Below are 26185 nucleotides of genomic sequence, written 5' to 3'. Positions count from 1 at the left end.
TCGGCACCGGTACCCCCTGTATATTGCCTCGTTATTTTGTTACTTTTTTTCACTTTCGTTTATTTAGCAACTAGGAGTGGGGATGGTGAAATCAGCTGTCAATCAACAGCTCATCAATTTAGCCTGGGAAACACAAACAGTAGCCTATCATTTGTTTTCATGCCTTTCATTATGTGCAAGGTAAAAAATATGTCGTTCTGCCCTTGAACAAGGCAGTTAACCCAGTGTTCCCCGGTAGGCTGTCATTGTAAAATAAGAATTTGTTCTTAACTGACTTGCCTAGTTAAATAAAGGTTAAATAAAAAATGTGACAATAGGCTAATGGGTAGCCTACAGAATGTATTGGAATATAATCAAATAACAAGGGGTTTATTGCAACCATCAATGGCACTAGATTATCGCCAGCGGATGTCTCGTTAAACCATCAATACGCACTAAATTCCCCCGCACAGCTGATCTCAATTGCCACCATTATTGGTCACCTCAATACTGCTCCCTAAAAGATGACGTTAGTTTTACCTTAGTCCTACTTGCAACCAAAGTCTTTCAAAATATGTTTGCCCTATGGTTGGTATTATCATCGGAACAACTTGGTCCTTTTTGGACAGACTAAGGGCGATTTATCTATTTTACAAGAATTCCATACATTTGTAATAAAGTATTTCCTCGTTTACCACAGCAAATTTACTGTGGTAATTTACCCGACACTGTATGCATGGAAACTAATGTTGGTGTAGCCTAGTGTTATTATTTTATTTGTTTCCTATTTATGTTATCCATTAAATACAACCATCTTTAAAATAAAAGCGTCTGGTATGGTCATTTCCTATCAAAATCGGCGTAAAATTTTGCCTTGTACAAACCATTCTGATCTCGCAAGCTTGCATTCTGTTTTGCTACACTGATACAGTCTGGCCACGACCATATTCAAACCGTTTGAACCCCGCCCTTCCGTCCACCATGTGGCCGGACCAATCAGTGTCCTCTGATAATCTGTTGTGAATGAGGTCCAAATTGATGGAGTGGAGAAATGTTCCCGTTTGATTTGAAACAACTTGGGTGCCAGGCTAGCTGGGGATGTGGTTGACTTAGTCTGACCATTAAACCCTGTCTAAGAGGTAGGCGGTGATTGGGAGTTAAGGAGCAGGAGTAAGCTAAATCAACTAATGCTGTCACTTTAAATATTTATTATTGATTTGTATTTATCAGTACTACATTTCATCTGCTTTTATCGGTATAACTTTCCATGTATCTTTGTTCTGTCTATTGTAACAAAGTACAAATCAAACTTGATTCATACTTCTTGATACATTTTTTTATTTGTCCATAATGTTATGACAAGTAACAACTTACAAATAGTAACAGTCTCATTTCTGAGCAGTTATTCAACTAACTGTCACTGATGATGTGCAGAATTTCTTGCATGTTGTAATCTGAATACTGGAAGGTTGTTGACAACGTAGGCACTGATTGCCGTCAATGCCAAACCAGGTGTACCTGAAAGACACATGCATGCACTAATGCATCACTTATAATAGTCAAACATTCGGGAAAGTTCTCAAAGGAAAACATGCGTCATATCAGATGTTTTGGAAAATATTATAGACACAATGCTGTGTTTCCAGATGTCTTTTTTTTTAACATGGATGTGTGTGCAAAGCTAACACAATTCATATCAAAGTGCACATGACTGTGTTCTTTAATCTCCTTCACACAGACCTAGAGGCTCTTAACACAGCATGTCAGAGATATTGTCCTGTTAAATGATGGACAATTTGAGTACTACAGGATAGGGTTGAGAATGAAGTGAAAATGACTAGGGCCCATATTTAGGAAGTTAAACGGGGGGACATCTTATCCTTGATCAGCACTCCTACTACAAGACGCTTTATGTATATGGGCCCAGGGCATAAACTGGTACTGGTTTTATTCGGTGACAATGTTTACTCACCCTTTTTGGCAATGGATCGGAGTTCTACCAACTTTGCAAAGCTCTTTTGCACCCTCTCCCCTGGTTGAAAGGAAATAAAATCCAACATAAGAGTCTAGATCAGATAGTATAACAATAACATCCATAGTTATGGACTTGCAAACAGAAGTCATCATACTGCCATAACGTTAGGTTAGAGCAAGGCATATAGCTAGCTAAAGTTATCTAGCTTAAGTTAGCTAGCTTAGTGTCTTTGGCCTGTTATTTATGCACTACTAGTTAGCTAGCTGCTAGTTAGCTAGCTGGTAGCTAGGAGTCCAATTAATGTTCAATATAGCGTGGACTCATTTGATATCAAATTATGTAGTTATATTTTACCATGTGTATGTGACGTGAACCTCCATGTAGGCGACCAATCGGGATGAGAGCAAAAACATCTTCACACCCGAGAAAAGCCTTCAACGCAGTTATTTGCTGTTCTTTCAATTAAGTTATGCCCTCCGGTTCTGATATAACTTCTGCTATAGCAGCATCAACCTCAAGATCAGCCAATGTTAGGATTTTCGACTTTAGCGCCTAGTACAGGCACTTTTCGTCATCAAATAAAGCACCCCCACAGATTATCAGAAGATGGTGGATGGAAGGGAGGGGTTCAAACGGTTTGAATATGGTCGTGGCCAAGCTGTATCCGTGTAGCAAGATCAGAATGCAAGATCAGAATGGTTTGTACAAGGCTAAGTAAAATATCCCTGGATTGTCCATATTTGAAACGTGTAACTAAATCAAGCAAATGGGGGATTGAGTTATTTATGCCAGGAGGGTGCGTGCTGGAGTTGAACCCACAATGGCACAATATTGGCACTGAAGGCAGTGGCTCTAACCGCCAGACTACCCCAGGTCACAATTTAACTCTTTGACCGTTGATTCGTAACCTTAAGATGTCCTCTTTTTTAAAATAATATATTTCATGCGCCATTGTGCTACGTTCCGTAGCCTACCTCACTATTCTCAATTTCATCTTGTCTTTACATCTAATATTATAGGCATATGTGTGCAATTCATTTTGACAGACTATAGTTTAGGTGTTGCCTACTGTACAGCCTCATTTCGGATACACTTGTATGTCGTAGCCTAGGGGAGAGGAAGATATATCTTGTGTTATTTAGCTATATAAAACAACGGTTGTTGATGTGTATGGCTGAATTTCAGATACATTTTTGTACATAGGCCTAGCGTTTGAACGAGCAATTGAGAGGATGATTTTGATAGCAAACCGTGATCCAATGACTCGACTGCTCCGGCATGGAGTCAATGACTTGACTGCTAATTTTGATGCAGCAGGAACATTCTCAGTGACAAAAGAGGGATAAAGTTAATAAAGGGGTGGTGGTGGGTGGTATGTCAGCTTTTGTAATGTGTAATCGAGTTCCCGTGTCTTCCTTTTAACTGGGACTGTTGCTAAGGGACCCACTTAGATTCCAGGGCCTGCATTTTCATAAAGCGTCTCGGAGAAGGAGTGCAGATCTAGGATCAGTTTTAACTTTTGTATCATAATGAACAAGATCACATGGACAGGGGGGACCTTATCCTTGGTCAGCACTCCTACTCTGAGATGCTTTATCAATACAGGCCCAGAATGACATAGAACCATGCAGTTACACTTCCACAACCTCTTTGCAAATGCAACTAAATTAGTTCAAATTAAATCCAATGTTATTTGTCACATGCGCCCAATACAACAGTGAAATGCTTACTTACAAGCCCTTAAACAACAATGCAGTTTGAAGAAAAATAGATTTAAGTAAAAAATAGATTTTTTTTTAAATAACCGTAACAAATAGTGAGGCAGCAGTAAAATAACAATAGTGAGGCTATATACAGGGGGTACCGGTACAGAGTCAATGTCCGGGGGCACCGGTTAGTCGAGGTAATTGATGTAATATGTACATGTAGGTAGAGTTAAAGTAACTATGTATAGATAATAAACAGAGTAGCAGCAATGTAAATAAGAGGAGGGGGGGGGGGGCAATGCAAATAGTCTGGGTAGCCATTTGATTAGATGTTCAGGAGTCTTATGGCTTCGGGGTAGAAGCTGTTTGGAAGCCTTTTGGACGCGCTCTGGTACCGCTTGCCGTGCGGTAGCAGAGATAACAGTCTATGACTAGGGTGGCTGGAGTCTTTGACCATTTTTAGGGCCTTCCTCTGACACCACCTGGTATAGAGGTCCTGGATGGCAGGAAGCTTGGCCCCAGTGATGTACTGGGCCGTACGTAATACCCTCTGTAGTGCCTTGCGGTCGGAGGCCGAGCAGTTGCCATACCAGGCGGTGATGCAACCAGTCAGGATGCTCTCGATGGTGAAGCTGTAGAACTGTTTGAGGATTGGAGGACCCATGCCAAATCTTTTCAGTCTCCTGAGGGTTAATAGGCTTTGTCATGCCCTCTTCACAACTGTCTTGGTGTGTTGGACCATGTTAGTTTGTTGGTGATGTGGACACCAAGGAACTTGAAGCTCTCAACCTGCTCCAATACAGCCCCATCAATGAGAATGGAGGCGTGCTCAGACCTCCTTTTCCTGTAGTCCACAATCATCTCGTTTGTCTTGATCACATTGAGGGAGACGTTGTTGTCCTGGCACCACACGGCCAGGTCTCTGACCTCTCTATAGGCTGTCTCATYGTTTTCGGTGATCAGGCCTACCACTGTTGTGTCATCGGAAAACTTGATGATGGTGTTGGAGTCGTGCCTGGCCATGCAGTYATGAGTGAAGAGGGAGTACAGGAGGGGACTGAGCACGCACCCCTGGGGGGCCCCCGTGTTGAAGATCAGCGTGGCGAATGTGTTGTTACCTACCCTTACCACCTGGGGGGGTGGCCCGTCAGGAAGTCCAGAATCCAGTTGTAAAGGGAGGTGCTTAGTCTTTGGGCTTTGATCGTTTTCATTTTTCAAAACTCCACATGTAGTCCTTTATTCTTCATGGTTGAGAGGCTAACTACGTCTGTGCTTCTAACTACGATGTACTTTTCTCAATATAAGTAATGAAAACAGCTTGGCTGTGTCCCAAAATAAACCCTATTCCCAATATAGGGCACTACCTTTGCCTATAGCTCTATGGGCCCTGATCAAAAGAAGTGCACTTTATGGGGAATAGGGTGCCATTTTGGGCATAGCCCTTGACTAGCTGCAATCAGGCTCAATTGGGCAATTGGCAGTACTTGAATGAGGTCACATTTACAAAGCGTGCTATAGTCAGTGGCGCTGTGGAGGTTATCTGAGTAGTGTTGAAAACCTTTGTCGTGTTCAGTAAGCAGAAAAACTGTCCTGTCATAAAATAATTGTAAAAAATATGAAAGGAGATTGGCTAGTGCAGTCCCCTTTTTAAAAATACAAAAAAAAGTTATGGAACATCTTCGGTTTTGTGCATAGAATTTTATTGGGTCTCAATAATTTGTTTGAGTTTAATGTATGATGTTTTAGTGGAGAGCTCTGTTTGACACAATCCTTTTGTCTCTTTCCCTACAGTTTGAATCCCCTGATATCAGAGACCCTGCCATTGTCATTTTTTTGATGACGTCAGAGGTCCATACACGGATGGATTGCTACTCCACTTATCGATTCTGGGAAAAATCCACATCCATGTCCGGTGACACAACCCCTGTAACCGTGTCCCATGCTGATGATGCATTACAGCCAGATTCTCTTGTAGGCTTCCTATAGTTGAGCCTCTTGCTAAAATACTCATAGACCTCTGCTAAAGCCTGCTTTGAGATCTCCTACAGTTGCCAGCACGGTGACCATAAGCACACGTCTATGATCAGCTTTTCCTCCCCCAATTATAATCTCAATCATTAATGAAGGAAAAATTCACAGCTGACCTTATATCACCTTCAAGGGACACTGTCATCCTTCTACTGGGAGTGGTGTGTCTCAATGATGTCACAATATAGAAGACTCCCTGGCCTGCCTTCAGAGCTCCCGCAGTCGCCTATGGCTGCGTCTCCACTCCCAGTGCGTGACTCTGCGACGCTTCTGAAGCTGCAGGAAGTGGATCCCAGCCGGGTTGGCCGCGGTGGCCACATCCTCTCGCCCATCTTCAGCGCCCCGTCCCCGGCGCTGCCCATGGAGGCCCACCCCATCTGCATCCCCTCCCCATACACTGACATCGGGCACGACTTTAATAACCCCTTGTCCTTCTACAGCCCCACTCTGCTGAGCTACGCTGGGCCCACGCTCTCTGACTGCCCATCTGCCCACCAGTCACTCAGTCCCTCGATCTTCTGGCCCCCCCAAGCTCACGTGGGGCCTCCATTGTCTCTGCACCATCGGCCCCAATCTCGCCCACAGCAAGGCCAGCCAACCCGAGTGTCCTGGGCGGAGCCCCATGCCTTATCTGAGAGCAGGTAGGAAGGACACTGGGTTTCTTCACTCCTTGCAGGCTTTTGCCCTAGCCCAGCACTAACAAACCTGATTCTACTTCTAAACTGGGCAAAAGCCCCTACACATTGCAGACCTCCAAATGCTGCATTTCATTACAAAATTCAGAGCCTATTCTTTTCAGGTGTGAAGGGACTAGATAGGTGTGAGCCATTGCTCCATCGCATTTCAGCCACAGAACAAGAATTCGATTATATTTATAATGTATAATAATGCATATTGCTCTCACCTATCCAGTCCTATTAGATCTGTGATGGAGAGTCAGTAAGGTCAGAAAGGAGGGGGGAACTTTGAAAGGCTTATTCATGAATGTCATTATAAAGTTTTACCCTTGTTTTGTATGGTTTTCAAAACATCATCAGTCATGTTGTCTTTGCTGTCTGTATTCTCCCTGTGTGATGGACAGCAAGCCTCTGAGGAAGCGCTCGCAGGAGGGTGAGGAGACGGTCATCTCGCTGGAAGGGAAGGCTGAACTGCACTTCTGTGCCGTGTGTCACGACTATGCGTCGGGCTACCACTACGGGGTGTGGTCCTGCGAGGGCTGCAAGGCTTTCTTCAAGAGGAGCATCCAAGGTAGTAAGGGCTCAGTGCTCCAGATCATGCACATACAGTGCCTTCAGAAATTATTCATACMCCTTGAACCCTAATTTTGTTGTTACAACCTGAATTCCAAATCGATAAAATATATTTTTTACACACAATACCTCATAATGACAATGTAAAAACATGTTTTTAGAATTTGTTGCAAATTTATAAAAAATTAGGTACAGAAATATCTAATTGACATAAGTATTCATACCCCTTTGCTATGACACTCCAAATTGAGCTCAGGGGCATCCAATTTCCTTTGATCATCCTTGATGTCACTACAACTTGATTGGAGTCCACCTGTGATTGCTTGGACATGATTTAGAAAGAAACACACCTGTCTATATAAGGTCCTACAGTTGACAGTGCATGTCAGAGCAGAAACTACACCATGAAGTCCAAAGAACTGTCCGTAGATCTCCAAGATTTAATTGTGATGAGGCATATATCTGGGGAAGGGTATAAAACAATTTCTCAAGTTTTGAAAGTTTAAGAGCACAGTTGTCTCCAAAAAATATGGAACTACCCAGACTCTGMCTAATGCTGGCTGTCCAACCAAACTGAGCAACCAGGCAAGAACGACCTTGATCAGGGAGGTGACCAAGAGCCCAATGACCACTCTGACAGAACTACGGATTTCCTTGGCTGAGATGGGACAACCTGCCAGAAGGACACTAGTCTCTACAGCACTTCACCAGTCTGGGCTTTATGGGAGTGGCCAGACGGAAGCCACTCCTGAGAAAAAGACACATGACAGCACGCCTGGAGTTTGCAAAATGACATGTGAAAGACTCTTGAGATCATAAGGCAAAAGATGTTGTGGTCTGACGAGACAAAAATGTAACACTTTGGTCTGAATGCAAAGCGCTATGTCTGCTTACTGTGAAGCATGATGGTGGTAGAATCATGCTCTGGGGATGCATTTCCGTGTTAGGGACTGGGAGACTGGTAAGGATAAAGGGGAAAATGAATGGAGCCAAATAAAGGGAAAACCTTAAAAACCTGCTTCAGAGTGCAAATGACCTCAGACTGGGGCAAAGATTTACTTTCCAAGAGAACAATGACCCCAAGAATATAGCCAAAGCAATGCTGGAATGGCTTCTGAACAAGAATGTGAAAGTCCTTGAGTGGCCCAGCCAAAGCCCAGACTTGAATCCCATTTGAAAATCTGTGGAAAGACTTGACTATTACTTTTCACTGCCGCTCAACAGAGCTTGAGAAAATCTGCAAGGAAGAATGGGAGAAAATCCCCAAATCCAGATGTACAAAGCTGATACAGACATGATGACTCAAAGCTGTAATTGCTGCCAAAGATGCTTCCACAAAGTATTGACTCGGGTGTGAATACTTATGTAAATGAGATACTTATGTATTTAATTTACAGAAAAATTGCTACAAAATGTAGAAACATGTTTTCACTTTGTCATTATGAGGTATTGTGTGCAGATGGGTGAGAAAATGTAATTGAATCCATTTTGAATATGGGTTGTAACAACAAAATGTGGAATAAGTCAAGGGGTACGAATAGTTTCTGAAGGCATTGCAGGGGGGAATTCTGGCTCGAGTTAAACGTGCGTAAATGGAACACAATTCAATTTTTTATGCACTTTTCTCTCAACCTGTATTCTGACCTTGAATTTAAGCAGGAGAATAGCATGCTCATCACACATTATCCGTTTGGGGGTGGAGATCAAAGACATGAAGGTGTGGCAGAGGTGTGTCTACATATACGCTGTGTTCTGACCTTGACTTAATTCCCTCATAATTCCTCCAGCAACCTGTCCGTTCCAAGTGGAACAACATCAACTGACATTTTTAGATAGAAAGATAGAAATAACCCCATTCTCCATGCACTGTAATTAACAAATTGATAAGAGCTAGGTAAATAAGTAAGTCGTTTGGACAAGGGGATTGTGAATATCAATGACAATTGTTTTAGATCTATTTTACCTTTATGATCGCTGCAGACAAATGTGAAACCAGTCATATGGCAGCAAACTGAAGCATATCAACATACCACATTTTCCACAGTGACGTTAATGAAATTCTGGCCTTATAACCTTGCAGGAATGCAATTTGGAGACCCAAGCTATAGGTTTCAGTAGGCATAAGCAAATGACAGTATAGCGCCAAACCTACCACGTTGATTTATGATTTCTAGAATGTTTTATTTATATGTGTCACGATCGTGTGGAGGAGAGACGGACCAAAACGCAGCATGTGGAAAATAAGCCATCTTCTTTTATTTTACTACGAAGATGAACATGAAACGAAACACTATTACAAACTATACAAAAACAACAAACGACCGTGAAGCTATAAACGTAGTGCACACACACAGGCTACAAACGTTCAACATAGACAATTCCCCACAAACAGCTAAAGCCTATGGTTGCCTTAAATATGGCTCCCAATCAGAGACAACAATAACCAACTGTCTCTAATTGAGACCCAATTCAGGCAACCATAGACTTTCCTAGATACCTACACTCAACCATAGACACAGCTAGACTACTATACTAAACATAAACCCAACTACTCTAATAAACCCCCTAAACCTTACAACCACCCTAGACACTACAAAAACCACATACATTCCCCATGTCACACCCTGACCTAACCAAAATAATTAAGAAAACAAAGACTACTAAGGCCAGGGCGTGACAATATGCCCAGACTTTTCACTGTATTTCTTTTACAATTTGTATCGTGTTAAATATTAGCCATTATCAGTAGCCTTTCTTTCCTCTGTCTCGTTTGTGTGGTTGTTCCTGAGGATTGTGGATCATGTTAGGCTAACTTATGATAAGTAGTATGGGACATGTAGCCTATTTGACTCATTATGGAACGGCGACCATACGTGGCTGTTGAAACCTGGAGCCTGGCGCATGGTTCATGACGACTGGACCATTGTCATCACAGTTCAATGATTAGTGAGGATTATTAGAGTAGATTTATAGGACTACTGTTCAACCCTATTATTTCAGGGATGGAACAATTGCATATGGCAACTTTCAAGATGAATCAAACCACTGTATTCTTGATTCACCAATATATTTTGTGCCTAAAGGCTCCCCCCCAAAAATTCAGATCTTTCCTAACCCTAAATAATAAACAAGATCAGTGTGTTTTTCCAAATAACAAACAAATATTTGTATATTTCGATGGCTGTCTTTCCACTTCTGGATTTAGTGTCTCTTATTGATTCTGAAATGTGACACAACCGCAGAAATATTTGTAACTGTTCTCTTCATATATTCTAGTTGATGGGTATGCAACCCTGTTCTTGGAGTTTTTTATTGTACCGCAGGATTTTGATCCAACTAGGCACCACACGTGACCAACTGATTTAATTGATCAGTTCAGGGATAAATTCGCTGAACTGATCAATAAATTCAACACACCTGGTCTTCCAGGTCGATTAAATCAAAAACATGAAGTGCCTGCGGCACTCCAGGACGAGGGTTGCCTACGCCTGTTTTAGAGAGTCTGTTGATAAATTCAAATGAAAGGTACACTAAATTTAAAGGGATTGTTTTCAATAAATGTATGGAAAACCCTATTCAATGAAAACTCCATGAGAACATCTATTGGCCAGCAAGTGGGAGTGTTTTCAGCAGTTTAATTAAATTCATGAATAGGACACACACACACACACAAACACAACTCTGCAGCTTTAGTTAAGTGTCAACATACCTGATTCAACTAGTCAAAGTGTTGATCAGAGACTCTGAGTAGAGTTGGACGTATGACTGCTTGGCTGGAACAAAAACCTGCACCCACAGTGGTCCTCATAGGGTAACATTGCCCACACCTACTCGAGATGAAGAGGGGGAAAGAGGGAAATGGTGAGGTTCTTCAAAAGATAATTTCACATCAGAAATACCTTCTGCTTTTACAACTTATTTACCACTAATCATATAAGGTCATCAGTGACAGCCCTCACAGATAGCTTGTGTTGTCAAGCCTATTGGACGTCTTTCTTCTGCTATCTTTGGGCCAGATTTACCAAGGCAAGGATTGTATCTGATCGTGCTTTGTCAACAATGTGTATTTTAAAGGCAATGTTTCTGCGTTCGCAGAGACCACATTCACAGTAAACGCTGCATGTTGGAAATTACCATTAAATGGCACGTTAACGACAAAATGTGATCGGATTGAATCCCGGCCTAAGCATTTAGCACCACTATATGCTGAAAAGGGAATAAATATTGAGGATAGAACAAAAGGGTAAGGATACGGCCACATTGAGATGCATGACCATGGATGAAATTGTTCATCAATTGTCCGTTTTTGTCAGTCAAAAATTCTCAACTGGGACAACCTACATACAGTTGAAGTTGGAAGTTTACCTACACCTTAGCTAAATACATTTAAACTCTGTTTTTCACAATTCCTGACATTTAATCATAGTAAAAATTCCCTGTCTTAGGGCAGTTAGGATCACCACTTTATTTTAAGAATGTGAAATGTCATAATAGTAGAGAGAATGATTTATTTCAGCTTTTATTTCTTTCTTCACATTCCCAGGGGTTCAGAAGTTTACATACACAATTAGTATTTGGTAGCATTGCCGTTAAATTGTTTAACTTGGGTCAAACGTTTCGGGTAGCCTACCACAAGCTTCCCACAATAAGTTGGGTGAATTTTGGCACATTCCTCCTGACAGAGCTGGTGTAACTGAGTCAGGTTTGTAGGCCTCCTTGCTCGCACACACTTTTTCAGTTCTGCGCACAAATTTTCTATAGGATTGAGGTCAGGGCTTTGTGATGGCCTCTCCAATATCTTCACTTTGTTGTCCTTAAGCCATTTTGTCACAACTTTGGAAGTATGCTTGGGGTCATTGTCCATTTGGAAGACCCATTTGCGACCAAGCTTTAACTTCCTGACTGATGTCTTGAGATGTTGCTTCAATATATACAAATACTTTTCCATCCTCATGAAGCCATCTATTTTGTGAAGTGCACCAGTCCCTCCTGAGACAAAGCACCCCCACAATATGATACTGCCACCCCCGTGCTTCATGGTTAGGATGGTGTTCTTCGACTTGCAAGCCTCCCCCTTTTTCCTCCAAACATAATGATGGTCATTATGGCCAAACAGTTCTATTTTTGTTTAATCAGACCAGAGGACATTTCTCAAAAAATTACGATCTTTGTCCCCATGTGCAGTTGCAAACCATAGTCTGTCTTTTTTATGGCGGTTTTGGAGCAGTGGGTTCTTCCTTGCTGAGCGGCATTTCAGGTTAAATCGATATAGGACTCGTTTTTCTGTGGATATAGATACTTTTGTACCCGTTTCCTCCAGCATTTTCACAAGGTCCTTTGCTGTTGTTCTGGGATTGATTTGCACTTTTCGCACCAAAGTACGTTCAACTCTAGGAGACAGAACGCGTCTCCTTCCTGAGCGGTATGACGGCTGCGTGGTCCCATTGTGTTCATATTTAAGTACTATTGTTTGTACAGATGAACGTGGTACCTTCAGGCATTTGGAAATTGCTCCCAAGGATGAACCAGACTTGTGGAGGTCTACAATTTATTTTCTGAGGTCTTGGCTGATTTCTTTTGATTTTCCCATGATGTCAAGCAAAGAGGCACTGAGTTTGAAGGTAGGCCTTGAAATACATCCATAGGTACACCTCCAATTGACTCAAATGATGTCAATTAGCTTATCAGAAGCTTCTAAAGCCATGACATCACTTTCTGGAATTTTCCAAGCTATTTAACGGCACAGTCAACTTAGTGTATGTAAACTTCTGACCCACTGGAATTGTGATACAGTGAAATAATCTGTCTGTAAACAATTGTTGAAAAAATTACTTGTGTCATGCACAAAGTAGATGTCCTAACCGACTTGCCARAACTATAGTTTGTTAAGAAGACATTTGTGAGGTGGTTGAAAAACGAGTTTTAATGACTCCAACCTAAGTCTGTAAACATCCGACTTCAACTGTACGTGAGAAGACTGACAATTTGTGCAATTTTGTTGGACAATCATTTCCATTGTACATTTTCCGGCAATTGGAAATTAGAAAATCTCTATATGACCGTGGCCTAAAACAAAGGTGTGGAGAAAGAATAAAACCTCAAGGTAAATGTAAATGAACACAGTTTCATGCATTTGGTTTTTTATCCCTTTGTCCTTTCGGTGGAAACGCTTATTAAATCTAGCCCTTTGCCTCTCAGTCAAAGTAATCTAGTGTACTCTAGTGTTTCTCAGCTCCAGTCTTGGAGTAACCCAAAGGGTTGCTAATTTTTGTTCTATCACAGCACTAGTGTGCCTGATTTAATTAATCAAGGTCTTGATGATCAGTTGACCACTAGTTAAGTCAGGAGTGCTAGTGCTGGGCTAGAACAAAATTGTGCACCGTCTATGGATTCCCCCAGGAATGTATTGGGACATGCTGCTCTATTTGGTCTCTTGTCCTCTCATAATTGGGTCCAGATCCCTTTTTCACAGGCCAAAGGTGAGAGCACATTGTTCTCCCTTTGGGAGTAGAGCTACAGGTTACGTGTGTGTGTGTGTGTGTGTGTGTGTGTGTGTGTGTGTACATGAATCTCACATCTTAAAGGGATTAAAAGGAGACAAGCCAGGAAATGGTCTGCCGAGGTCCTCTCATTTCTCTCCACCCTATGGAAAATGTGTAGAATTGCAGGAAACTGCAACATTTTCTCTATGCCCCATGGCAAATGTGTAGAATTGCACGAAATTAACTCTAAACGTACATTCGTTCTCTCCACTGTCAAGAGGGGGGCTGTAAAAATGTTTTGTTCGCAATGTGGTGGGGGGGGGGGTGTTGCACATGTGGGTACACAGACCCGCGAGCAACTGAAGTAGAGGAACTTTTCCTCTCTCTCCATCTGACCTTTTACATTTGTTTTCTTGTACTTAGCTGCCAATGTACACATGGAATAAAACTAAACAAATGTTTATCTTCCTCTTATCTCTTTTCTCCCTATCTACCCTTTGTAAACCCAACTCCATCTCTCTCTCTCTCTCAGGTCACAATGACTACATCTGCCCGGCGACCAACCAGTGCACTATCGATAAGAACCGCCGCAAGAGCTGCCAGGCGTGCCGCCTCCGCAAGTGCTACGAAGTGGGCATGACAAAGTGTGGTACGTGTCTTACTCGCTTTCCTTACTACCCCTCCCTCCGTTTATCCTCCTTCACACTATCCTCACCCTAATCTTGCCAGTGGTGGTATTCACAAAGCGTCTCAGATCAAGTCCCCCCCTAACATATAATCATATTTATTATGACCTATGACAAAAATGATCCTGGATCAGCACTCCTACTCTGAGACGTTAAATACATACAGCTTCTATATAGTCCAGTGTGTGGCCAATGTTTGTGTGTCCAGTGCCTTAGAAATTATTCATTTTTGATATGTGAATATTTCCCACTGGCTAGACTTTGCTCTTACAATGAGCAGAGGAACTGGGGCTAGGATATAGTTACATACTCACACACATGCTTGCTCGGGGATCCACACATTCACACACATGTTTGCAAGTGGACAAGAAATAGTTTGCTATTTGCTTTCTCTACTCTGTGAGCCTTGTGCATCAGGTGAATGTCTAGGATGTTTTGCTCCATTCATTGTAATGATCTGTTTGTACCAAGCTAAATTATGGTTTAGTTGCTATAGACACACAGGTTGGTACGGTTGTCATTTCATTGTTCGTTGATCACACATTTCCTCGTCAAGATGAACATCTTGATTTTAAATCCAAACCTAGATAGCCAAGTACAAGGCTACTTTATGCAAGACGACTGAAGTCTAGAAAGCATAGGGTGGCCGTCCTTTCGCTTGCTGTCGCAGTGGTGTGTTATAGTGACCACCTGCTGGGTGCCGGCGAACTGTGGCTGTTTGTGCCGAGTCAACATGTAGAATCGTAAACTGGAAAAAGACAGCCGCTATTGTTAGAGACACTAGCCCATTAATCGTTCTGGTGATATTCCTTCTCTTACTATCTGTGAGATATACAGTGCATTCGGAAAGTATTCAGACCTCTTGACTTTTTCCACATTTATGTTCAATTCAATGTTCATTCAATAGGGTTTTCCATACATTTATCTAAAGCCATCCCTTTAAATTTAGTGTACCTTTCATTTGAATTTATCAACAGACTCTCTAAAACAGGCGTAGGCAACCCTCGTCCTGGAGTGCCGCAGGCACTTCATGTTTTTGATTTAATCGACCTGGAAGACCAGGTGTGTTGAATTTATTGATCAGTTCGGCGAATTTATCACTGAACTGATCAATTAGCTCAGTTGGTCACGTGTGGTGCCTAGTTGGAACAAAATCCTGTAGTACAGTGCATCGGAAAGTGTTCAGAACCCTTGACTTTTTCCACATTTTGTTATTCTGAAATGGATTAAATAGTTTTTTTCCTTCATCAATATACACACACAATACCCCATAATGACAAAGCAAAAACAGGTTTATAGAAAAATAAATACGGAAATATCACATTTACATATGTATTCAGACCCTTTACTCAGTACTTTGTTGAAGCACCTTTGGCAGCGATTACAGCCTCAAGTCTTCTTGGGTATGACACTACAAGCTTGGCACACCAGTATTTGTGGACTTTCTACCATTCTTCTCTGCAGATCCTCTCAAGCTCTGTCAGGTTGGATGGGGACCGTCCCTGCACAGCTATTTTCAGGTCTCTCCAGAGATGTTCGATCGCGTCCAAGTCCGGGCTCTGGCCGGGCCACTCAAGAACATTCAGAGACTTGTCCCGAAGTCACTCCCGCTTTGTCTTGGCTGTGTGTCAAGGGTCGTTGTCCTGTTGGAAGGTGAACCTTCGCCCCAGTCTGAGGTCCTGAGCACTCTGGAGCAGGTTTTCATTAAAGATCTCTCTGTACTTTACTCTGTTCATCTTTCCATCGATCGTGACTAGTCTCCCAGTCCCTGCGGCTGAAAAACATCCCCACAGCATGATGCTGCCACCACCATGCTTCACTGTAGGGATGGTGCCAGGGTTCCTCCAAACTTGATGTTTGGATATTCAGGCCAAAGATTTCAATCTTGGTTTCATCAGACCAGATAATCTTGTTGCTCATCTGAGGGTCCTTTAGGTGCCTTTTGGCAAACTCTGTCATGGGGCTGTCATGTGCCTTTTACTGAGGAGTGGCTTTCTACTATAAAGGCCTGATTGGTGGAGTGCTGCAGAGATGATTGTCCTTTTGGAAGGTTCTCCCATCTCCACAGATGAACTCTGGAGCTCCATCAGAGTGTCCATCGGGTTCTTGGTCACCTCCCTGACCAAGACCCTTCTCCCCCGATTTCGCATTTTGGCAGGGCGGTCAGCTCTAGGAAGAGTCTTGATGGATCCAAACCTCTTCCATTTAAGAATGATGGAGGCCACTGTGTTCTTGGGGACCTTCAATGCTGCAGAAATGTTTTAGTACCCTTACCCAGATCTGTGCCTCGACACAATCCTGTCTCGAAGCTTTACAGACAATTCCTTCGACCTCATGGCTTTGTTTTTGTACTGACATGCACTGTCTACTGTGGGACCTTATATAGACAGGTGTGTGCCTTTCCAAGTCATGTCCAATCAATTGAATTTACCACAGGTGGACTCCAATCAAGTTGTAGAAACATCTCAAGGATGATCAATGGAAAGAGAATGAACCTGAGCCCAATTTCACGTCTTATAGCAAAGGGTCTGAATACTTACAGTACAAGTCAAAAGTTTTGACATACCGACTCATTCCAGGGTTTTTCTTTATTTTTACTATTTTCTACAATGTAGAATAATAGTGAAGACATCAACACTATGAAATAAAACATATGGAATCATGTAGTAACCAAAAAAGTGTTAAACAAATAAAAATATATTTGAGATTTCTTCAAAGAAACCCCTTTGCCTTGATGACAGCTTTGCACACTCTTGGAATTCTCTCAACCAGCTTCATGAGGTATGGAATGGATTTCCATTAACAGGTGTGCCTTGTTAATTTGGGGGATTTCTTTCCTTCTTAAGGGGTGGTATACAAAAGATACCCCTATTCCATATTATGGCAAGAACAGCTCAAATAAGCAAAGAGAAATGACAGTCCATCATTAATTTAAGACATGAAGGTCAGTCAATCCGGAACAGTTCAAGAACTTTGAAATTTTCTTCAAGTGCAGTCAAAAAAATATCAAGCGCTATGATGAAACTGGCTCTCATGTGGACCGCCACAGGAAAGGAAGACCCAGAGTAACCTCAGCTGCAGAGTATAAGTTCATTACAGTTACCAGCCTCAGAAATTGCAGCTCAACTAAATGCTTCACAGAGTTCAAGGAACAGACACATCTCAACATCAACTGTTTTATTTGTTATAATAATAATAATTTAACTAGGCAGGTCAGTTAAGAATACATTCTTATTTACAATGATAGCCAAACCCGGACCAATGGTGCGCTGCTCAATGAGACTCCCAATCACAGCCAGTTGTGATACAGCCTGGATTCGAACCAGGATGTCTGTAGTGACACCTCTAGCTCTGTGATGCAGTGCCTTAGACCTCTCCATCTCAGAAAGAAACCACTACTAAAGTACACCAATAATAATAAGAGACTTACTTGGGCCAAGAAACACGAGCAATGGACATTAGACCGAGCAATGGACATTAGACCGGTGGAAGTTTTTCCTTTGGTCTGTCCAAATTTGAGATTTTTGATTCCAACCGCCATGTCTTTGTGAGATGCAGAGTAGATGAACGGATGTTCTCTGCATGTGTTGTTCCCACCAAGAAGCATGGAGGAGGAGGTGTGATGGTGTGGGGGTGCTTTGCTGGTGAGATTGTCAGTGATTTATTGGCTGCGACAGCATTCTGCAGCAATACGCCATCCCATCTGATTTGCGCTTAGTGGGACTATAATTTGCTCTTCAACACCTCCTTTTTCCCTCAGGTATGCGTCGCGACCGCAGCAGCTACCGGGGTCATCAACCGAGGCGCGTGGGTCGCTTCTTCACCCGGGGCACTGCTAGCGGGCCCAAGCGGGTCCTAGCTGAGGGGGGCGAAACAATCAAGGAACACCGCCCCACAGCATTAACCCCGGAGCAGCTGATTGGTCGGATCATGGAGGCAGAGCCACCAGAGATCTACCTCCAGAAGGACATGAGGAGGCCCCTGACGGAGGCCAACGTCATGATGTCACTCACCAACCTGGCCGACAAGGAGCTGGTCCACATGATCAGCTGGGCCAAGAAGATCCCAGGTTGGTGTTTATTGATTTATTGTCTCTGACTTTTTATCCACAATTAAAAAACATAATACTTTCCTAGCATCAAATGTTCAATTTTATTTCATTCTTTGTGCACAAGTTGAGTACAGCAGAAAAACTGTATCAAACATTGACACAATGAACAGGAGGCCAAAAGTCTTGTGTTCCTGTGTCCATGTAAAGCCTATGTGTGTATCCTCTGTCAATGGGTGTGACAATAACAGAGTGACAGAGCATTAAGTACAGCATACTGTTGAGTAACCTGAATCAACTGAATACAACATTTCTTACATTTTTCCGGCATAACAGTGTAATATTGTTCTAATTTCCTCAAGAAACTGCTTGAGTCCATGTTTTCATCAACTGTTGTCTCTTTTATTCTCAACAGTGATATTCAGGTAGTCAGAATGTAAAAAGGAAGACCGATTAGAAGACAAAGGAAGGTCTGAAACGGGATTTGTACCCATGTCTCCTGGGGTATATGTGGTTCGGGGGCTCAGAGAGCAAACATTAATTATGCATGTCAATCTCTCCTGGCTGATTTAAAATAATAATAAATAAAACAGATACAAATAAACCGTATGGAACAGCGGGGACTGTGAAGCAACACAAACATTGGCAGCAGTTAATTGGGGATCCATAATAAATACAAATACTGGGCAATGAGCATCGATGTACTATAGTTTACACTCCTAAGTGACACTGCAAAAAGTATAGGGTAGTTTGGGATGTCTAGTTTTCTGTGCTAGAGAAGCTTTGCCCCTGCTTTATTCAGTGGAACCCCATTTTCTGCTAGGGTTGAAATAAAGTAAAAGGTAGTATGTAAATGGCAGTGTACACACTTAAGTTGTACAGCTGATGTACAACACATTGGCCACAACGGTTGTGATACAGTGGAGAGATATTCTGCATTGAAGTAATGGTAAACATTTTTGTTCTGACAAACACTCTAATGTAGCATTAACATAAATTGTCTCACAATCATTGTGTCAAATGTGTTGTATATCATTTGTTCTACCTGAGTGTGTATGGGGCCATAATCTACTCACTGTTTGCTGTTCATAAATATGACTTTTTTAAAGTATCACCAAGTGTCATTATTACATTGCGAACAACAAACCGCGTTTACCGTGAGCAGTATGCGGGAACATTGCCTTTAAATTTCAAACGTGCTGTAGCACAGCATTTCAGCACTATGGATTGAATCTAACCCTAGATCAGCTCTCTGAGACGCTTCATGAATACGGGCCCCGCTATGTCTTTACAGGATTTGTGGACCTGTGCCTGTTCGACCAGGTGCACCTGTTGGAGTGCTGCTGGTTGGAAGTGCTGATGCTAGGGCTCATGTGGAGGTCTGTGGGCCACCCTGGTAGGCTCATTTTTTCCCCCGACCTCAGCCTGAACAGGTGACCACCCTCTCTCTACTCCTGGATTACGCATCTGTATGATTTATCACATATTTTCTAAGTGGATCCAAAAGAAGTATTCAAATGCAGTGTATGTCTGTCTGTGACTGTGTCTGTGTTTTCAGGGAAGAGGGGAGCTGTGTGCAGGGTTTCGTGGATATCTTTGACATGCTGCTAGCTGCCACCTCCAGATTCAGAGAGCTCAAGCTGCAGAGGGAGGAGTACGTCTGCCTCAAGGCCATGATCCTCCTCAACTCCAGTACGTGGGTGTTAATGTGTGTATTTGCGCATGAGTGTGTGTTTGTGTGTTATGCATATGTTTGTCTGGCCATCTGTCTGTACYTCTGTCTGTACTGCATCTTTATAAGTATTTTTTACTTCCTATTTTATTTATTTATATCATGCATATCAAGATTAACCACAAGTCTGTTGGACCATTTATCCAGTGTAATCCTATCTCTTTGGGGAGGGTTGGCAAGGACAACCAGAGGAATAACTCACTCTGACAAGGCCTAATGAGAACACTGTCTCTCTCCACTCCCATCATAGTTACTGTTTAACACTTAAAGACCTAACAGTCAGAACCTGTTTCAAGGTCAGTGGATCACAAAAAATTTAAAAATTTGTGTCACTTAACTGTAACAAAAGTAATCGCATTTAATAATGCTACATGTTGGAAAYTATTTATGAAGTGTAGCAAAGGTGGTTTGGTGAAATGTGCTTGCACAATAAGTCACCTTTTCTGAGACCTGAAGATTTGTGCTAGCTCCCGGAGATAAAGGCTTGGCTTTAGCTCAGAGGGCTAATGTGGTTTTGAGTCATTGCGACAACTACAATTAAGTTTTTTCTTTATTTTCTCAACTGTGTGTGTTTTGTGGTTGCAGACATGTGCCTGAGCTCCTCGGAGGGGAGCGAAGAGCTGCAGAGTCGCTCGAAGCTCCTGCGCTTGCTGGATGCCGTAACAGACGCACTGGTGTGGGCCATCGCAAAGACGGGCCTCAGCTTTCAGCAGCAGTCTGCGCGCCTCGCCCACCTGCTGATGCTGCTGTCACACATCCGCCACGTCAGGTACAGTAGCCACAATACGGCCACCGCTGTCACACTCGCAAGTTACCTCTCAAATTAATTAAAAATGAAAAGCTGAAATGTTTTGAGTCAATACCTAATCAACCCTTTAGGTTATGGCAACCCTAAATAAGTTCAGGAGTAAAATTGTGCTTAACAAGTCACATAAGTTGCATGGATTCAATAATAGTGGTAGTATTTAACATGATTTTTGAATGACTCTCTCATCTCTGTGCCCAACATATACAATTATCTGTAATTGTGAATTTCAAACATAGATTCAACCACAAAAASCAGGGAGGTATTCCAGTGCCTCGCAAAGAAGGGCACCTATTGGTAGATGGGTATAAAAAAAAGCAGACAATGAATATCCCTTTGAGCAGGCTGAAGTTATTCATTACACTTTGGATGGTATATCAATACATCCAGTTACTACAAAGGCATCCTTCCTAACTCAGTTGCTGGAGAGGAAGGAACCATGAGGCCGGAATACAAATATTCCAAAACATGCTTAAGGCACTAAAGCAACACTTCAAAGCAAAGAAATGACCTTTGTCCTGAATAMAAAGCRTTATGTTTGGGGCAAATCCAACACAACACATCACTGAGTACCACTCTTCATATTTTCAAGCATGCTGCATCATGTTATGGRTMYGSTTGTAATCGGCAAGGACTAGGGAGTATTTTAGCATAAAAAGAAACAGAATAGATCTAAGCACAGGCAAAATCCTAGAGGAAAACCTGATTGTCTGCTTTCCAACTGACACGGAGTCAAATTCACCTTTCAGCAGGACAATAACGCCAAATATGCACTGGAGTTGCTTAACAAGACGACATTGAATGTTCCTGAGTGGCCTAATTACAGTTTTGACTTAAATTGGCTGAAAATCTATGGCAAGACCTGAAAACGGCTGTCTAGCCATGATCAACAACCAACTTGTGAGAATTTTTATTATAATAATGTACAAATATTATATAATCCAGGTGTACAATGCTCTTAAGAGACATGTAACCCTGTACACCTCTTGAAAGACTCACAGCTGTAATAGCTGCCAAAGGTGATTCTAATATGTATTRACTCAGGGGTAAGAAAATTAGATTACATTTTCAATAGATTTGCAAACATTTCTAACATGTTTTGACTTTGTCATTATGGGGTATTGTGTGTAGATGGCTGAAAAAAATWATATATTGMTACAATTTTGAATTCAGGCTGTAACGCAAWWWWWWWTKGAATAAGTCAAGGGGTATGAATTCTTCCTGAAGGCACTCTAGGCTACACTTTCTCATTCGGAACTTCTAACRCGACAATGAGCAACAAGAGCAGCTGCTCACCGATTTAACAGCTCTAACCAGTTCCACCAAGACACAGCTAAAACATTAGCATGCAGGTGTCAGCTATCACCGGTTAATACTTGATCTGATTGAATCTATGCCMATTTCTGTGTATTTTCTTTTCRTTTGTATCACGAAAAGTAGTGAGCGTACATGACCTCTGTCTTTGCTCATTGTGCAGTAACAAGGGCATGGACCACCTGCACTGCATGAAGATGAAGAACGTGGTGCCCCTGTACGACCTGCTCCTGGAGATGCTGGACGCCCACATCATGCACAGCCCACGGCTGCCCCACCAAGCCAACTCAGCGGGCCCCTGTCCAGAGGTGAGCCCCCCGCAGCCCACCACATCAGCAGCTGCCCCGGCCAGACATGGACCCCCAGCAGCAGAAGCGAGCCTCAACAGCAGGAGCCATTGGACTGCAGGGACCCCGGTAGAAAGACAGGTATGCACTCTCCTGTCTCATGTCATTCCTTCTCCTGCCGTTTTGCCCTTGAGCAAGGCACTTAACCCCTCAAACAACTTCAAGGTTGCCGCACCCTGGCTTCAAACCTGTGTGTGTGTGTGTGTGTTTCTCTCGAGGGGATGGGTTCAAATAAAAATAGATCCTTCATTTCAGAGATCACAAAAAAATCTTATTTTCTGATGCTAACCTGCTATTATCCCCTCCCTTTCTCTGTCCTTTCCTCTTTGTCACTTTATTAGTGGTGAAAAGGGATCTCTAGCAGCAAAAAGGACAATGGAGAGAATGTGACTGGGACCCTTGTGGACAGCTACTTCTTGGAACGGCTTGTAAAACCACTCTGAAACAGAGGAACTGGGAACGAGTATAAGAGTGTTTCAGATAGTGCCTGGAAGGGGCTGCATCCCAATGCTGTCAAATGAAATCTCCTCCTTTCAGGCATTAGCACTGTTCTTGATTGTTTTCTCGGAGGTCGCAAACATAAAAAATKTAACAATATTTAATGTCCCTGCTAAAGCTGTCTTTTGGTTTATGATCAGGTTTGAATGTAGCCTAGCTGAGGCGACACACGTGACCACACAGCGAGGAAAAGTTGTGACTGACTGATCTGGAAAGGAGGCAGTTTGTTGATGCAACATTTGCTCAGAAATTGAGCAGACTCATCGATTAGTTTTATCAAATGTTTTTTCCCCCCCCCAGGGGCTTGAGACCTCTCATTGTTTGGATTTGAAAATCCAACAGTTGTAATGGAAGGGAGCGGTGCTCGTGGGCTGTGTGAGTTTGAGTGAGAAAGACACGGAGGAGAACCAACCAGTAAAAGCACAGCCCTTCATTATCGACGCATCGTGCTGACAACATCAAAACAGCCTTTCCAGACTCTGAAGTCAGGAGACTTCAAGTTTGGTATCAGCCAGACTAGTTTGAAAGTAGAATCTATGAGAAAGTCTGAAATTAAACATCAGTGGATGAGTGGCAATGGAGATGAGAGGAAGGCAGTTAGGAGTAGCCTACTGGGACACAGAAAAGCCCAAGACTTACCTAAGTGCTTGGTTGTTATGTGCAAAGGCACTTTCAACAGTCATCATGGACTCTCCTCTTTTGTACTGTCTGAGGGCGGCAGGTAGCCTAGCCGTTAGAGCGTTGGGCCAATAACCTGACCTGAGCCGACAAGGTGCAAAATCTGTCGATGTGCCCTTAACCCTAATTTGCTCCAGGGGCGCCATACTACCATGGCTGACCCTGTAAAACAACCCATATTCGCTGCACCTATCTGGTGTGTGACGTGTGGTTTATTTTTTTACTGTCAATGAGATAATCTGTATAAATAAATGTAACTTTGAGTGACAATCAAAAGATAGATGGCCATTTGCACTGGTTCAAGTTGTTTAACTGTCATGGAAGAAAGAAAAACAAATTTTAAAACTATATACTTCACCCCAAGATCTTATTCCTTTGCTTTACCCTTAGGTTTTTGTTCCACCATCTGTATAGCTTCAAACTTTGCATACAGTATGCAAATTAGGCACTTGTCCTAATAAACAAATATATTTCCAGCTGAACAGGTGGAGGTGAAGGGTCACACTACTGTCATTCCACTCTAGAACACATTCCCTTAAAGCTGGACRCCACAATAATAATATCATACACAGTGGGACAAAGTCCTGTTTGAATCGACAACWAAATCTAAATGACACTATTTTGTCTCCTCAAATAAAGATGCAAATTAAGACGGAAGATTTTTTWAATTCCTTCGCAAAAAGTGCCTATGGGTCCAATCCCATCTTCAGCAATGGGAGTATGACTCAAACATTCATACAAATTCATTTGGGACTTACTTGAATGTCAGTTTTACGTCCGCATGTCTCTAGCTAAAATTCAGCCCTTCATACGTGGGCAATGTGATCGAATTCTGACCACAATGTTGTTTCTGTGTTTATTTCTCCCGGGAAGAAAGCATGGTGAAATGAAGAGATACAATAAGTGTAATATTGTAATAAGATTCACGCCTTTCAAAGAGCACAGTGCAACGCTGTTGTGTTTATGTACCACTTTATAAGACTGGCCCAGTGCAAGTTCAATTCCCAGTTTTAAAAAACGGTGTCATCTTGACAGTTTTGGAGGGAGGGTCTTAGGCGTGCGAACCCGAAGTAGAAAAGAAATGGGTACAGTTTGGCATTTGTGTGTTTTGTTTCAGACCTGTTGTACTTTGTGTAGTTGCTACTGGCGACCAAGAAGGTGTTTAGATTGTGCCTTTTACATAGCGACCAGCTTGTCTTAAATGCACACATCAGCTGTCCTGACTGTTTATTATATCTGTTATGTCTTTGTGATAACAGTATTGTAGGGKTTTTTATGACTGGTTCAAGTAAGGTGTTGCCTACAACATAACCCACCTGCTAACTGGACCTTTCCATCCATTCATCAGCTTTGTGTTGTCCTCACACCTGACAATATTTAGGCCAGGATTCAACCCGAGTCATGTTAGCGCTGTCGACAATGCAGCTTTTAAAGGCAATATTCCTAAATGTATGGTCATGAATCCAGGCCTTAGAATGCCAATGATACATTCAACTAATGTGAGGTCCTAATGATACACACAATAGGATCACAATCAAAACTGAATATTAGGAATGTGTTCCTAATGTTTGGTATACTCAGTGTATWTACAGCCTGTCTGCATTCCTGATTTCTGTTACTGTTAGTTTATCTGTGTAATATTGACTTAAGCTCAGAACCACTTGTTTTGCAAACATGGTCCTGTTTTATATATTGCTGTGCTGATCAATGGACAGTTCATTACCTCTGTCAAMTGAATATGTAGCTTAAAATTGTGTTTATTTAATTTTGCAATAAAGATGGTGATGCTACAATAATGCACATTTAAATTAGGCCTATATCCAAAAACACATACGGCCTAATGATATATTTTCGGCTTCAGACGAACGCCTAGTTCTCACATAGTTTTTTTTTGGAATGAAAGCCTTTTCAAAGCCTTAATAATCAACTATGTCGCTTGTAGTAATAGAAAAGCAGAGTGCTAGCTTTATTTCCTGTGCTAATTTAGCCAATTTCCTTTCAGTAGCGCTATATTACCTACCTAGGCTAGATTTACTCTGGTAGAGGAAGCATATTATTTACTTTTGATGACCAGACAGCCGTAGCTGCAACCGACACTTTTAATTTGTAATCTCTCATTTTGGGGGGATTTCTAGCCTCAATAATAAAGTACAGTGTAGGACCTCAGGAGATATGGACCCTTCGGGAATGGAGGTTGTTCAGAATGCTGACATGTTCTTTACTTTGAAATGGATTTAACGCATCAAACCTTTGTAGACAATATKAATTGCTTATTAACATGTATTTTCTAACCATTTAGTTATACTGTAAAAACATTTTTTTTCTGTAATCTACATACTCAGGCACATGAGCAACATTTACGTTTTSTTTGCAATAATACATTTCCCGGTTCCATATTTCCCGTTTCATTGGTCAGTCCGTAACTCGAGGTTCTACTCTTTAACATGGGATCTAAAATAGTATGCGGATGCTAATTGCTATCTCTGGGTCCATTTAGTCTGTCATTTAGAAAAATTGTTAACTAAGGCCTAGATTTAATCAGTTCAGAGTTAACCCGTGATAACCGACAACTGCATTGCATATCATTTATTTTGTTTGGGCGGTGTCATTTCTACATAGCCTACACTTTCTCATTCTGAACTTCTAACACGGGTGGG

At 42.1% G+C, this 26185-nt stretch overlaps 1 protein-coding gene across 1 annotated transcript; it reads left to right on the top strand.

Moving 5' to 3' along the window:
* The first annotated feature begins 2001 nt into the window (after positions 1–2001).
* esr2a (estrogen receptor 2a) lies at positions 2002–25841 on the top strand. Its single transcript, XM_023973792.2, is given in 10 exon segments — positions 2002–6329; positions 6770–6936; positions 13953–14069; positions 17867–18175; positions 19449–19587; positions 19713–19846; positions 20472–20655; positions 22169–22332; positions 22335–22433; positions 22694–25841. Coding segments are annotated over 10 exon segments (1803 nt in total). The 5' UTR covers positions 2002–5859; the 3' UTR covers positions 22714–25841.
* The last annotated feature ends 344 nt before the right edge of the window (positions 25842–26185 follow it).

The sequence above is a fragment of the Salvelinus sp. IW2-2015 genome, linkage group LG28, assembly GCF_002910315.2.
Source record: "Salvelinus sp. IW2-2015 linkage group LG28, ASM291031v2, whole genome shotgun sequence".
Taxonomy (NCBI): Eukaryota; Metazoa; Chordata; class Actinopteri; order Salmoniformes; family Salmonidae; genus Salvelinus; species Salvelinus sp. IW2-2015.
Note: the sequence above shows the minus strand (reverse complement) of the source record. Positions and strands in the feature narration are given on the sequence as shown.